Genomic DNA, 16,862 nt, shown 5'->3' with positions numbered 1-16,862 from the left:
AAACCCCTCCATGGTTTTACTGAATCATACCCCTAACTTAGGCTGTGCTTACAGAGGGAAATTATTATCTTGCATGATAACCTGTGCGAAAAGATTGATTCCTAGAAGGTGGAAGAAATTAGAGATCCCGAGTCTAGGACAGTGGATCTCGGAGGTTACTATGGTACTAAAGCTAGAAAAAATGTACTATAGCTATATAGGGAAAAAAACTTCATTCTGGAGTTTATATTCCTCTGGGAGCAGGCACCCGCAAACATTGGTTAAACAGAATGGACAGTGTCAAAGGTCAAACAAAATGAAAGGGTGGTAATGTTAATTACAAATGATGATTACTATAATCGCATAATGAAACACATGGTCATGTACTATATAAGTGTGTATGCCTTCCTTTTCTTTTCTCTTCTTTCTCTTTCTTTTTCCTTTGCTTTATATAAGGACTAATTGGATGTTAAAACATTGCTGGTGTTCTACAAAAGATGTAGTGTATTGTGATAATAGATTATTTGTTTTATTTTCTGTATAAAACAAATTGAAAACTCAATAAAAACATTTATTTCAAAAAAAATATATATATATATTTTTAATCATATTCATTGGTATCAATTTTTATATCAAGTTTTATATTAAATTTTATATCAACTTTTATATCATTTTTCACAACAGTTACATATATCTACATAGTACATAGTTTGTTACCTACTATAATCCTTTTTTGACATTTGTATCCTTTTTTCATATACACTTAGCACACAGTTGGCCACTTTTGTTGTTTATTAGCACTGATTATTTGAAAATATTTTCTCTCTCAGGTGAGAGTTGCACATATACATATATATATCCTTTTAGTATTCTCTATGCTTTGTAAGCGCTATCCCTCACTCACTCATACATCCATCCAGGAAGAAATACCAGATAAGCAGTCGCTGACATGAGAAAGGACAGAGGGAGAGAGAGCAGGGGTGGAGAGGTAGATCATCAGCATAGAGGTGATATTTAAAGCCATAACTGTTGATAAGTTTACCCAGCGAAGAAGTATAGATGGAGAAGAGTAGAGGACCCAGAACAGATCCTTGAGGTACTCAAACAGACAGAGGCATAGGAGAGGAGGAGTCGCCGGCAAATGACACAGAAAAAGACCTGTGAGAAAGATAGGAGTGAATCCAGGAAAGAGCAGTGTCACAGAGGCCAAAAGAGCTAAGGGTCTGTAGGAGGAGGGGGTGGTCAATTGTATCGAAGGCAGCTGAGAGGTCGAGTAAGATGAGTATAGAGTAGTGGCCAATATTTTTTGCAGAGAGAAGATCGTTTGTAACCTTGGTAAGGGCAGTCTCAGTTGAGTGTTTTGGGGCGTAATCCGGATTGCAGTGGGTCAAGCAAGGAGTTGGCGGACAGGAAGTGGGTTAGGCGATTGTAAACTAGTTTTTCAAGGAGTTTTGATGTTAGTGGAAGCAGTGATATGGGGCGGTAGCTTTCAGGAGAATTAGGGTCGAGGGAGGGTTTTTTGAGTATGGGAGTGACTTTTGCGTGTTTGAAAGAAGATGGGAATGAGCCGGTAGAGAGAGATAGGTTGAAGATGTGGGTAAGAGCAGGAGTGAGGGTGGAAGATAGGGAGGGTATTAGATGGGAAGGGATAGTGTCGAGTGGGCAGGTAGTTAGGCGTGAGGAAGATAGTAAGGAAGCAACTTCATTCTCAGTGGCTGGATGGAAGATAGAGAGGGTGGCAGAGCGAGTAATTGGGCCTGTTGTTGGAATATTGCAGGTTGGTGTTGGGATGTTGCTTCGGATAGTACGTGTTTTGTTTAAAAAGTAGTCTGCCAGGGCTTGAGCACTAAAGACAGACGGGGTGGTGGAGCAGGTGGGTAGAGGAGAAAGTTATAGGTGGAAAAGAGTCATTTAGGGTTTGAGGAAAGAGTAGATATGAGAGAAGAGAAGTAGGTTTGCTTGGCTAAGTGAAGGGCAGAAGTGTATGAGCGAAGAATAAACTTATAGTGTATGAAATCAGGTTCAGAGTGAGTTTTCCTCCAGACACGCTCAGCAGTACGTGAGTATTTTTGCAAATAGCGTGTTTGCTGAGCATGCCAGGGCTGTGACTGACTGCATGGTGTTTTGCGCAGCTGGGGAGGGGCAAGTGTGTCTAGTGCAGAGGAGAGAGTTTTGTTATAGTGGGCTGTAGCGAGATCAGGGCAGGTTATAGTGGAAGTGTAAGGGAGGAGACTTTGAATGATTTTTGAAAATATAATATATTATAATATATTATAATCCTGTTTAGCATTTAAAGTCTTAATTTCAAAGCTTTAAAAATAATGTATTAGGTGTTACTTATGACAATTTTGAGAAGGGCCTGGAACCTAACTCCCTCACTTAGATTATAAACTGGGTTTTCAATTTACAACGGTTTCTGTTTACAACCATTCCTTCTGGAACCTAACCCCGGCTTAAACTGAGGGCTACCTGTATATGCAAAATTGCATAAATGTGTGTTTAACTCACAATCTATAGAGTTACATGGCTTCATCCTTGTCCTTGGAGAGGTCTGATTGGATTAAACAAAGGTAGAAGCTATACTAACCTGGCCCATGCCAGAGAAAAAGAGAGCTATTCAATGTTGTGTTGGATTTGCAAATTTCTATAGAAGATTTATAAAAAACTTGTATTATTTAACCCATCACAACGCTCACTAACGGCTAGATTTAGAGTTTTGTCGGTAAAGACCCGAGTATCTAACGCTGGCTTTTTTCTGGCCGCACCTTTAAAATAACTCTGGTATTGAGAGTCCACAGAATGGCTGCGTTAGGCTCCAAAAAAGGAGCGTAGAGCATATTTAACGCAACTTCAACTCTCGATACCAGAGTTGCTTACGGACGCGGCCAGCCTCAAAAACGTGCTCGTGCACGATTCCCCCATAGGAAACAATGGGGCTGTTTGAGCTGAAAAAAAACCTAACACCTGCAAAAAAGCCGCGTTCAGCTCCTAACGCAGCCCCATTGTTTGCTATGGGGAAACACTTCCTACGTTTGCACCTAACACTCTAACATGTACCCCGAGTCTAAACACCCCTAACCTTACACTTATTAACCCCTATTCTGCCGCCCCCGCTATCGCTGACCCCTGCATATTATTTTTAACACCTAATCTGCCGCTCCGTAAACCGCCGCTACTTACATTATCCCTATGTACCCCTAATCTGCTGCCCCTAACACCGCCGACCCCTATATTATATTTATTAACCCCTAATCTGCCAGCCACAACGTCGCCTCCACCTGCCTACACTTATTAACCCCTAATCTTCCGACCGGACCGCACCGCTATTATAATAAAGTTATTAACCCCTAATCCGCCTCACTAACCCTATAATAAATAGTATTAACCCCTAATCTGCCCTCCCTAACATCGCCAACACCTAACTTCAATTATCAACCCCTAATCTGCCGACTGGAGCTCACCGCTATTCTAATAAATGTATTAACCCCTAAAGCTAAGTCTAACCCTAACACTAACACCCCCCTAAATTAAATATAATTTTAATCTAACGAAATTAATTAACTCTTCTTAAATAAATTATTCCTATTTAAAGCTAAATACTTACCTGTAAAATAAATTCTAATATAGCTACAATATAAATTATAATGATATTATAGCTATTTTAGGATTAATATTTATTTTACAGGTAACTTTGTATTTATTTTAACCAGGTACAATAGCTATTAAATAGTTAAGAACTATTTAATAGCTAAAATAGTTAAAATAATTACAAATTTACCTGTAAAATAAATCCTAACCTAAGTTACAATTAAACCTAACACTACACTATCAATAAATAAATTAAATTAAATACCTATAATTATCTACAATTAAACCTAACACTACACTATCAATAAATAAATTAAATACAATTCCTACAAATAAATACAATGAAATAAACTAACTAAAGTACAAAAAAAAAGAACTAAGTTACAAAAAATAAAAAAATATTTACAAACATTAGAAATATATTACAACAATTTTAAACTAATTACACCTACTCTAAGCCCCCTAATAAAATAACAAAGCCCCCCAAAATAAAAAAATGCCCTACCCTATTCTAAATTACTAAAGTTCAAAGCTCTTTTACCTTACCAGCCCTGAACAGGGCCCTTTGCGGGACATGCCCCAAGAAGTTCAGCTCTTTTGCCTGTAAAAAAAAACATGCAATACCCCACCCCCAACATTACAACCCACCACCCACATACCCCTAATCTAACCCAAACCCCCCTTAAATAAACCTAACACTAAGCCCCTGAAGATCTCCCTACCTTGAGTCGTCTTCACCCATCCGAGCCAAATTCTTCACCCAAGCGGAGCAAGAAGAGGTCCTCCATCCGGTAGAAGTCTTCATCCAAGCGGGGCAGAAGAGGTCTTCCATCCGATTGAAGTCTTCATCCAAGCCGAATCTTCTATCGTCATCCATCCGGAGCGGAGCGGCAGCATCCTGAAGACCTCCGACGCGGAACATCCATCCTGGCCGACGACTGAACGACGAATGACAGTTCCTTTAAATGACGTCATCCAAGATGGCGTCCCTCGAATTCCGATTGGCTGATATGATTCTATCAGCCAATCGGAATTAAGGTAGGAATATTCTGATTGGCTGATGGAGTCAGCCAATCAGAATCAAGTTCAATCCGATTGTCTGATCCAATCAGCCAATCAGATTGAGCTTGCATTCTATTGGCTGATCGGAACAGCCAATAGAATGTGAGCTCAATCTGATTGGCTGATTGGATCAGCCAATCGGATTGAACTTGATTCTGATTGGCTGATTCCATCAGCCAATCAGAATATTCCTACCTTAATTCCGATTGGCTGATAGAATCCTATCAGCCAATCGGAATTCGAGGGACGCCATCTTGGATGACGTCATTTAAAGGAACCTTCATTCGTCGTTCAGTCGTCGGCCAGGATGGATATTCCGCGTCGGAGGTCTTCAGGATGCTGCTGCTCCGCTCCGGATGGATGACGATAGAAGATTCCGCTTGGATGAAGACTTCAATCGGATGGAAGACCTCTTCTGCCCCGCTTGGATGAAGACTTCTACCGGATGGAGGACCTCTTCTTGCTCCGCTTGGAAGAAGAATTTGGCTCGGCTGGGTGAAGACGACTCAAGGTAGGGAGATCTTCAGGGGCTTAGTGTTAGGTTTATTTAAGGGGGGTTTGGGTTAGATTAGGGATATGTGGGTGGTGGGTTGTAATGTTGGGGGTGGGGTATTGTATGTTTTTTTTTACAGGCAAAAGAGCTGAACTTCTTGGGGCATGCCCCGCAAAGGGCCCTGTTCAGGGCTGGTAAGGTAAAAGAGCTTTGAACTTTAGTAATTTAGAATAGGGTAGGGCATTTTTTTATTTTGGGGGGCTTTGTTATTTTATTAGGGGGCTTAGAGTAGGTGTAATTAGTTTAAAATTGTTGTAATATATTTCTAATGTTTGTAAATATTTTTTTATTTTTTGTAACTTAGTTCTTTTTTTTTTGTACTTTAGTTAGTTTATTTCATTGTATTTATTTGTAGGAATTGAATTTAATTTATTTATTGATAGTGTAGTGTTAGGTTTAATTGTAGATAATTATAGGTATTTTATTTAATTTATTTATTGATAGTGTAGTGTTAGGTTTAATTGTAACTTAGGTTAGGATTTATTTTACAGGTAAATTTGTAATTATTTTAACTATTTTAGCTATTAAATAGTTCTTAACTATTTAATAGCTATTGTACCTGGTTAAAATAAATACAAAGTTACCTGTAAAATAAATATTAATCCTAAAATAGCTATAATATAAATATAATTTATATTGTAGCTATATTAGGATTTATTTTACAGGTAAGTATTTAGCTTTAAATAGGAATAATTTATTTAAGAAGAGTTAATTAATTTCATTAGATTAAAATTATATTTAATTTAGGGGGGTGTTAGTGTTAGGGTTAGACTTAGCTTTAGGGGTTAATACATTTATTAGAATAGCGGTGAGCTCCAGTCGGCAGATTAGGGGTTAATAATTGAAGTTAGGTGTCGGCGATGTTAGGGAGGGCAGATTAGGGGTTAATACTATTTATTATAGGGTTAGTGAGGCGGATTAGGGGTTAATAACTTTATTATAGTAGCGGTGCGGTCCGCTCGGCAGATTAGGGGTTAATAAGTGTAGGCAGGTGGAGGCGACATTGAGGGAGGCAGATTAGGGGTTAATAAATATAATATAGGGGTCGGCGGTGTTAGGGGCAGCAAATTAGGGGTAAATAGCTATAATGTAGGTGGCGGCTCTTTGCGGTCGGCAGATTAGGGGTTAATTATTGTAGGTAGCTGGCTGCGACGTTGTGGGGGGCAGGTTAGGGGTTAATAAATATAATATAGGGTGGTGTTAAGGGCAGCAGATTAGGGGTACATAAGTATAACGTAGGTGGCGGTCGGCAGATTAGGGGTTAAAAAAAATTATTCGAGTGTCGGCGATGTGGGGGGGCCTCGGTTTAGGGGTACATAGGTAGTTTATGGGTGTTAGTGTACTTTAGAGTACAGTAGTTAAGAGCTTTATGAACCGGCGTTAGCACAGAAAGCTCTTAACTCCTGACTTTTTTCTGCGGCTGGAGTTTTGTCGTTAGATTTCTAACGCTCACTTCAGACACGACTCTAAATTCCGGAGTTAGAAAGATCCCATTGAAAAGATAGGATATGCAATTGACGTAAGGGGATCTGAGGTATGGAAACGTCGCGGCTGAAAAGTGAGCGTTAGACCCTTTTTTGAATGACTCCAAATACCGGCGGTAGCCTAAAACCAGCGTTAGGAGCCTCTAACGCTGGTTTTCACGGCTACCGCCAAACTCCAAATCTAGGCCTTAGAAAATAACATTTATTTATTGGACTGGAAGCTAAAGAGTTCATTTTAAGGCAAACGCTACTGTTTTAATGACCACTGAAACTAGAAGTTAAAATGTTAATAATTTTAAAGCAGATCTAATGCTGTTTAACAGTAGAAGGGACTGCATTAACTCTTTGATTTTATAACCAACTTTTCTCTATGTAAAATCCACTTTTTAGGATAACTGGACTAGTTCAAACAGCCAAATCAGAGTGACTTCAGTCAAATACTTTCATACTAAAATTCAGCAAGATAGTCTGCTTTTATACCAAAGACCACTTAATCAAACACATACATTTATCATCTACAAATTAAAAAAATGCCTGAGGAAACATCCATAACTGTAGGCTGAAAAACATGTTGCACATAATTTTAGTTAATTGTTTTTAAACTTTTAACTGAATGGTTGTTCTGGTTCAACTGGTGCATGCTCACCTTGAAGATTTCTGCTGTGATGAGTTTTCAGCTAGCTGTATGCTGGCAACTCCAGCCTGCACATTTACCACTTTCCTCATAGTGCAAAACCACTTTGTGAGTTCATTACTGTCTTTTCTCTCTCAACATCAATACATAGAGAGATATGTTATGTGATGACTCTTTGCTTTGTTATAATTTTTAGATCCCAGTATTCCACTGGATGGCTCTGAAGCTAGCAGCCTGAGCTTGATGGGACTTCTTAAATTGCTTCAACTGAATTGGTGAACTCTATTCACATATTTTTATTCACTGGTCACTACTACATTTAATTGTTTTTGTTTAGTATCACATAGAATCATAGAGGCCTATTTATCAAATGTCTGTCGGACCTGATCCGACAGTGCAGATCAGGTCCGACAGACATCGCTGAATGCGGAGAGCAATACGCTCTCCGAATTCAGCATTGCACCAGCAGCTCGAGTGAGCTGCTGGTGCAATGCCGCCCCCAGCAGGGGGGTGTCAATGAACCTGATCGTACTCGATCGGGTTGAATTGTGGCGATCTCTGTCCACCTCATCAGAGTAGGCGGACAGGGTTATGGAGCAGTGGTCTTTAGACCATTCGGAGCTTGATAAATGGGCCTCATAGTGTGTTCCCGGTAGTTGAAGCCTATTCCTACAGTTCTTTACTTCTATTTTACAGAACAATATAATACTCACATGAGCACTAACACTGATTCCACCAGCAGATTCCCCAAAAATAGTAACAGACTGTGGGTTTCCTCCAAAATCTTCAATATTTTCTTGAACCCACTGTAAAGCAGCAACTTGATCCAGAAATCCTAAGTTCCCACGTACATGTTTATCACCTGTACTGAGATAGAAAAGAGAAATAATGATATGCATCACAGGATTTAATTCAGCAAGTCATGTGTTCCAACGATTAGCAGGTAATCCTAAAATAATGGAGTAGTTGGTATAGTCAGTATAAATAAAATACCAGGAAGAAACAGATTACAATGCTCAATCATAAAACAGAGCTCCAAACTGAAGTTAGAAGATTTTCCCAGCTATCCTACAGCTTCTTCTTCGGGGGAACCTGTCCTGGTTTCCAAAGCAAAACCGGGACTGCCCTAACTCCATTCATAGCTTGTCCAGAATCTGCCCATACACCAACCCCATACCTGTGGTCACATCTCTGCCTACAGAAAACTGAAATCCCCACCTGCAAGTCTCGCTCACTTTCCAGTCCCGAAGGCCTCCAGTATATGTAAGGCAGTATGACAAAATTAGGTACCAAATACATTGCTGGTATTAATCTTATGAGTTTTTATGTTTTTTTATTTTTTTATATTTGTTATGTTAACATAGACCCCTTGGTTGCAAATTACAAATTTATCTAAAATCAAATCAGACATTTTTTTTATTTCCTACATTCATTGATTTTTAGCACAACGTTGGATAATTGATGTTACAAACTATACCAAAGAGGTGTGTACTATTCCCCCTAACTAACATAAAAGTAAATGGGCTATACATAATTTTAAAATATAATAGGATGAACTAAAATAAATAGTCCCAGACTGGTACTGACTGGTTCTTTAAGGGAAATTAAACCCACATTTTTTCTTTCATGATTTAGGTAGAACATATAATTTTAAACAACTTTTCAGATCAATTCTATTATCAAATGTGTTTGATTTTCTTGGTATCATTTGTTGAAGAAACAGCAAAGCACTACTTGTTTCCAACAGACATTGGGTGACAATGACAATCGGTATATATACAGGGAGTGCAGAATTATTAGGCAAGTTGTATTTTTGAGGATTAATTTTATTATTGAACAACAACCATGTTCTCAATGAACCCAAAAAACTCATTAATATCAAAGCTGAATAGTTTTGGAAGTAGTTTTTAGTTTGTTTTTAGTTATAGCTATTTTAGGGGGATATCTGTGTGTGCAGGTGACTATTACTGTGCATAATTATTAGGCAACTTAACAAAAAACAAATATATACCCATTTCAATTATTTATTTTTACCAGTGAAACCAATATAACATTCACAAATATACATTTCTAACATTCAAAAACAAAACAAAAACAAATCAGTGACCAATATAGCCACCTTTCTTTGCAAGGACACTCAAAAGCCTGCCATCCATGGATTCTGTCAGTGTTTTGATCTGTTCACCATCAACATTGCGTGCAGCAGCAACCACAACCTCCCAGACACTGTTCAGAGAGGTGTACTGTTTTCCCTCCTTGTAAATCTCACATTTGATGATGGACCACAGGTTCTCAATGGGGTTCAGATCAGGTGAACAAGGAGGCCATGTCATTAGATTTTCTTCTTTTATACCCTTTCTTGCCAGCCACGCTGTGGAGTACTTGGAGGCGTGTGATGGAGCATTGTCCTGCATGAAAATCATGTTTTTCTTGAAGGATGCAGACTTCTTCCTGTACCACTGCTTGAAGAAGGTGTCTTCCAGAAACTGGCAGTAGGACTGGGAGTTGAGCTTGACTCCATCCTCAACCCGAAAAGGCCCCACAAGCTCATCTTTGATGATACCAACCCAAACCAGTACTCCACCTCCACCTTGCTGGCGTCTGAGTCGGACTGGAGCTCTCTGCCCTTTACCAATCCAGCCACGGGCCCATCCATCTGGCCCATCAAGACTCACTCTCATTTCATCAGTCCATAAAACCTTAGAAAAACCAGTCTTGACGTTTCAGCTTGTGTGTCTTGTTCAGTGGTGGTCGTCTTTCAGCCTTTCTTACCTTGGCCATGTCTCTGAGTATTGCACACCTTGTGCTTTTGGGCACTCCAGTGATGTTGCAGCTCTGAAATATGGCCAAACTGGTGGCAAGTGGCATCTTGGCAGCTGCACGCTTGACTTTTCTCAGTTCATGGGCAGTTATTTTGCGCCTTGGTTTTTCCACACGCTTCTTGCGACCCTGTTGACTATTTTGAATGAAACGCTTGATTGTTCGATGATCACGCTTCAGAAGCTTTGCAATTTTAAGAGTGCTGCATCCCTCTGCAAGATATCTCACTATTTTTGACTTTTCTGAGCCTGTCAAGTCCTTCTTTTGACCCATTTTGCCAAAGGAAAGGAAGTTGCCTAATAATTATGCACACCTGATATAGGGTGTTGATGTCATTAGACCACACCCCTTCTCATTACAGAGATGCACATCACCTAATATGCTTAATTGGTAGTAGGCTTTCGAGCCTATACAGCTTGGAGTAAGACAACATGCATAAAGAGGATGATGTGGTCAAAATACTCATTTGCCTAATAATTCTGCACTCCCTGTATGCAGCCACCAATCAGCAGCTAGAACCTAGGTTCTTTTGCTGCTCCTGAGCTCACCTAGATAAATATTTCAGCAAAGGCTAACAAGAGAAGGAGGCAAATTAAATAATAGAAGTAAATTGGAAAGTTGTTTACAATTGTATGCTCTGTCTAAATCATGAATGTCAAATTATGACTTTACTGTCCCTTTAAATAATGAGTTCAATTCAACTGTAGAAAAAAATAGCTTTGTGCAATCTGTGGTGTTTAGTACTAGCAATAATAGGCCCCCCTAATTTGTTCAATTAAAATAGGCTGGTGCAGTTAGCAGCTTTATCATTGACTGATTCAGGTACTGTAAAGAAATATAAGAGAGCAAATGAAAAATTTGCACATTATGTAAATGTATTAAGACCACTCTATAAAGGGAGTTAAAGTGACTACTCACAATTGAAGTGCACCACAACAGGAACTATCCAAGCATGCTGGAAAAATTAGCAACCTAGTAGCTGGCTGACTACTTGCAAATGTACATAATGAACAACCATAAGAGTCCAAGAAGTCTAATATAATAATTTATTAATACAATCTTATAAACAATAACATTTAGAAACCTAGAATGGGAATATATTACTGTACTAATAAACATTTCTCTGCCCCAGTCTGGTCATTTATTCAGGCTTAAAGGGACACTGAACCCAAATTTGTTAATTTGTAATTCAGAAAGAGCGTGTAATTTTAAGCAACTTTCTAATTTACTCCTATTATCAATTTTTCTTCGTTCTCTTGCTATCATTATTTGAAAAAGAAGGCATCTAAGCTTTTTTTTGGTTTCAGTACTCTTGACAGCACTTTTTTATTGGTGGATGAATTTATCCACCAATCAGCAAGGACAACCCAGGTTGTTCACCAAAAATGGGCCAGCATGTAAATTTACATTCTTGCATTTCAAATAAAGATACCAAGAGAATGAAGAAAATTTGATAATAGGAGTAAATTCGAAATTTGCTTAAAATGTCATGCTCAATCTGAATCACGAAATTAAATTTTTGGGTACAGTGTCCCTTTAATGCTATCAGAGTCCCTTGTTTTTTCATAATATGTGGGGTCATCTTAAACTGGAAACTGTCTGTTACTCAATTCTCTATTCATCTATCTCATTCAAATAATTTGGGATACCACCTCAGAAAGCATTAACCCCATCAACATTACCTAAAGTCTGCTGGTGTGTAAAGATTGTGCCCCAGAAAACTGAGACTCTGAGAACAACAAACTCTGTCCATAGTCCGCTGAGACCCCTCCCCCCCCCCTCTTATTCTTGCTGCTGGTTATGATTTTTAAATGTTGGGAGGGAAAATCTATACACATATAAAAAAAAAATACCTACAGTTGAAGAAAATGTGTGGTGAAAGATGTTTAAATTCAAATTGAAACTAACAAATCTGCATAATTTGTGTAATTCCTACTAATGGTCATTGGTTGTTACTCCATGAGTATTAATATAAACCTCTCATCCAATGAAAATGGCAAGAATATATACATTTCTTCATGTTTAAATGCGGCTTTTTCATATGGAAAATGTTGAATACAATGTCCCTATAATGACCCTTTAGTGAATCACATATATAGCAAAATAACATGTTATTTACCTAAAGAAACCCAGTATGTTCAGTCTGTACTGGATTGACACTATCACCACATTTTCATAAGCAGATAAAGCAGATCCATCATAAAGTGCTGCTCCTCCATCCACCAAACCTCCTCCGTGGATGTACACCATGACCTGAGGAGAAAGCAAACAGCCTGAATGTGAGCTAAAGGCATATCTGAGTACCTTGTTCAAATAAACTATTAAAAGGACAAATAGGGGCAATTATAAAATTATCTTATGTCAAGAGGATTTTATAATTGCACTATTTCTTGCATAGAACTATGTATTAAACCCCTGCCAAGGTCTTAAATAAATAGTTATAGCCAGCTATGGAGCAGCAATATACTATGATCTGGAGCTGAGCATAGCTGCTAAGGCAATCAAGGGTGGAATATTGTCATATATGTTGTTTTCTCTTGAAACACTTAGCAGCCTGTCCCTTTAATTATGGCGGTTATGTATCCTTTATAAGCAGCCTAGTTTGATTATTCCTTGCTTGTTATTGAGGAACCACTTCTGGTTACAATTGAGCCACCTGTTGCCTTAGCTGTAAGCTGTCATCAGCGTCTTCCTGGAAGCATGTTAGAATTTTCAGCGTGCATCCTGACAGCTCCCCCTTCCTACCCGGAGCTTTGCGGTCAAACAGAAGGCAGCAGGACTTTGGAGACATTGCAACTAAATTCACTAACGGATTCCAGTAAGTACTTACTGCGGTATACTAACCATAGAACAATAGACTGTTCTCTGTATGAACTCACTTGCAATACCGCTATTGAATTTGTCATCCTACATCAGCTGTTCTGCCGCAATAAGTATTATTATTGTTGATACTTTGTATCTCCTACGCCACTGTTTTGAGAACTGTTTTGTCACGGCTAGAGAATTGCTTAAATCAATGCAGCCTCATTTCTCCTTGCTGTAAAACATCGATGTAGCAATAGACTTTTGCTTCTTATTTTTTCTGTATTATTATTTGAGTCCACAGACAGCATGATTCATAGTATATGATATTTTTGATCACTCTATTACCACTATATAAGAATGTATTTGTTAAAGTTGAACTTTACATTCTGATAACGTGGAATATTAATAATCTGCATTTAATGTTATTCCTTAACCAGTATGGGAAGTAATATTAAGAGCAGAAACAAAACAAGCTACTTCCATGAACTTGACTAAATCTGCATATTTGATTCTTTTACTTAAAGGAACATATCTGATTTAAACAGCATCTTTGACAGAATAACAAGCCGAAAAATGGATCAAGCAGATTTGCCCACACATGTTTATAATCTCTCACAGAGAGTAGACCAACTCTCACAAGGCCTAAGAGAGTTACAATTAGAAAAACAGACATTACGTGACATAATAAAAGATACTGCAGCCCCTAAACAGGTTACTGTAGATTCAGTTAATGAGCCTCTTGTGTTGCCACCAGAGAAATTTTCTGGCGATAGAAGCCAATTTCGGGACTTTAAGAATGCATGTTATTTACTTTTTACAAAAACATACACTACTGACAAACAAAGAGTATTAACAGTTATATCTTATCTTAGAGCAGAGCCAAGAACTTGGGCCAACTCCTATTTTGAGCAAAATGATCCCATATTAGATAATTTGGAAGGTTTTTTCCACGCTATGGCATTACTGTATGACGATCCATGTAAACAACTCACATCAGAAAATTCTATGAGAGCTCTTAAACAGGGAAAAAGGCCAATTGAGGACTATATAGTCGAGTTTAAAAGGGTATAAAAAGATTTGCAGTGGAACAACATCTCACTCTGAAATCAATTTAGACTCGGTCTATCAGAAGCCCTGAAAGATGAGCTATCTAGAATAGATATACCAGAAAGTTTAGACAATCTAATGTCTTTGTCAATTAATATTGACAGACGTTTAAGAGAATGTAAGAAGGAAAGATATAACTCAGAAGTAACCATTAGAAAAGTATATCAACCTTACAAAGTTACAGATGAGCCAATGGAAATTGGCGTATTTAGGGGTCCTTTAAGCCCTGAAGAGAAAAAGAGGAGAAGGGAAAATAACCTCTGTCTTTATTGCGCACCTAAAGAACATAAGGTAAAAGAATGCCCTAACCTTATGAAGATAAAAAAAGGTAAGAACTATAATATGAGTACAACTTCTGACAAAAGATTTGATAACCCATCTTACTGTCATTTACTTGTATCATTACAGTGGGGCTCAAAAGAGATTATGTTGAAGGCACTCATTGACTCCGGTGCTTCAATCAACTTTATTGATTTAGATGTGGTGTATAACAATGAAATAACATTAAAAAACAAAACAAAACCATATGTGTTACGTGTATTTGATGGTATTCAAATAGCTAATGGTCCAATCACACATCAAACAACACCTATTATAATGGTTACAGAGGACGGACATAAAAAACATATATCATTCGATGTAACACCATCCCCTTTATTTCCATAAATTTTAGGTTTAAGTTGGTTACAACAACACCAACCTAGCATCAATTGGTAAACACTTAGTACACAATTTCAATCTCAACACTGTAAGCAACATTGTTTCCCAATACATATTACCTCACATATAAAGAATGAGGCTGCAATAAAGAATCAAGCTGAATTTTCACAACACCCAGTACCTGACATTTATTCCCAATTTCAGGATGTATTTGACAAAAAGGAGGTGGAGACTTTGCCTCCGCATAGGACATATGATTGTCCAATCGAACTCCTTCCTGGATCCCCAATCCCTTTTGGTCACATATATCCACTATCTCAGGCAGAGCTTCAGCACTTAAAACAATATCTGGATGAGAATTTAAAAAAGGGGTTCATAAAACCATCCACTTCACCAGCAGCTGCTGGAATGTTTTTTTGTGCGCAATAAAGATGGAACTCTTAGACCAATTGTTGATTATAGACAGCTCAATAAGATCATAATTAAAAATCGATACCCATTACCTCTGATAACAGAATTAATAGAACGGTTGGGAAAGGCTTCTATTTACACTAAACTTGATCTAAGGGGCGCATATAATTTGATACGTATAAGAAAAGGGGACAGTGTTTCGTACTAGATACGGTCTGTATGAATACACTGTGATGTCATTCGGTCTCTGTAACGTCCCAGCGACCTTCCAGCATTTTATTAACGAGGTCTTTCGGGATTTATTGGATGTTTGTGTAATCATCTATCTGGATGACATCCTTATTTACTCAGAATCCCTAGAAGAACACATAAAACACGTAACTACAGTTTTAACCAGATTAAGAGAGAATGATCTCTATGCGAAGCCTGAAAAATGTACATTTCATACACAAGATATATCCTTTCTTGGTTACTGAATTACGGCAGAAGGTATCAATATGGAAGATACTAAGATATCCTCCATCGCAAGTTGGCCACAACAAACCACAGTTAAAGAACTTCAAAGTTTTTTAGGATTTTCGAATTTTTATCGAAAATTTATTAAAAATGTTTCCTCTATAGTAAAACCTCTCACAAGGCTCACAGGAAAAGGAACACCTTTCGCTTGGACTCAGGAAGCACAACGTGCATTTGAATTACTTAAGGTGTGTTTCACAACCGCACCAAATCTTCATTTTCCAGATCCTTCAAAACAGTACATCCTTGAAGTTGATGCGTCTGAGTATGCAATAGGTGCTATTCTATCCCAAAGGACAAGTTTAACAGAACCCGTTCATCCGGTTGCTTATTACTCATGATCTTTAACACCTCCAGAAATCAACTATCCTATAGGAGAAAAGGAGCTTCTTTCGATCAAGTCTGCTTTAGAACATTGGAGGCACCTGTTGGAAGGAACTGACATACCAATTCTTGTATATATTGACCACAAGAACTTAGAATACCTACAGACTAATCGTACGTTATCATCAAGACAACTCAGATGGAGTCTGTATTTCTCTAGGTTTAACTTTCATATACAATACAGACCTGGATCACGTAATGGAAAAGCAGATGCTCTTTCAAGACAGAGAACACCCCCTAACCTTAAAGAACCTCAGAGAACTGTTCTATCACCAGAACATTTTGTCTCCTGTTTACAACCTTTTGCACAAGAATTAAAGGATGCACAAAGGATAGATTTTAACATAAACAAATATAATCTCACAAAACACTCAGATGGATTATATTATTTTGAGAACCTCTTGTATATACCACCAACTATACAAAAAATAATTCTACAGCAAAACCATGATTTAGTCCTCAATGGACATCCTGGTATACAAAACACATATGATATATTAAAAAGGAAATATTGGTGGCCTAAGATGTGGAGCTCAGTGGAGGACTACGTGAAGACCTGCACCTTATTTGTCCAAAAAAAAAGGACCATAAAAAACCTTATGGATATTTAATGTCCTTGCCAATTCCCAATCGACCATGGAAGGAAGTCGCAATGGATTTCATTGTGGAGTTACCGAAGTCTAAGACATATACTACTATTCTAGTAGTTATCGATTTGTTTACTAAGATGGCACATTTTTTGCCTATTTAATCACTACCCACTGCATCCCAAACGGCAGAGCTGTTTCTATCACACATTGTTAAATTACATGGACTACCGTCCAGTATTTTAACTGACCATGGTACCCAATTCACATCT

General features: G+C 38.1%; 1 protein-coding gene across 1 annotated transcript in view; it reads right to left on the bottom strand.

The window, feature by feature from the left end:
• Positions 1-16,862, bottom strand: part of LOC128648613 (pyrethroid hydrolase Ces2e) — a 237,738-nt gene that overhangs the window by 154,140 nt on the left and 66,736 nt on the right. Inside the window, exons 4-5 of the mRNA XM_053701386.1 lie at positions 12,240-12,373; positions 8,014-8,167 (exon numbers count right to left, since the gene is read on the bottom strand). Of these exons, the coding sequence (XP_053557361.1) occupies positions 8,014-8,167; positions 12,240-12,373 (288 nt within the window). The remainder of the gene's footprint in view (positions 1-8,013; positions 8,168-12,239; positions 12,374-16,862) is intronic.

The sequence above is a fragment of the Bombina bombina genome, chromosome 1 (assembly GCF_027579735.1).
Source record: "Bombina bombina isolate aBomBom1 chromosome 1, aBomBom1.pri, whole genome shotgun sequence".
Taxonomy (NCBI): domain Eukaryota; kingdom Metazoa; phylum Chordata; class Amphibia; order Anura; family Bombinatoridae; genus Bombina; species Bombina bombina.
The sequence above is the reverse complement of the archived record's forward strand: the minus strand, read 5'-3'. Positions and strand labels throughout refer to the sequence as shown.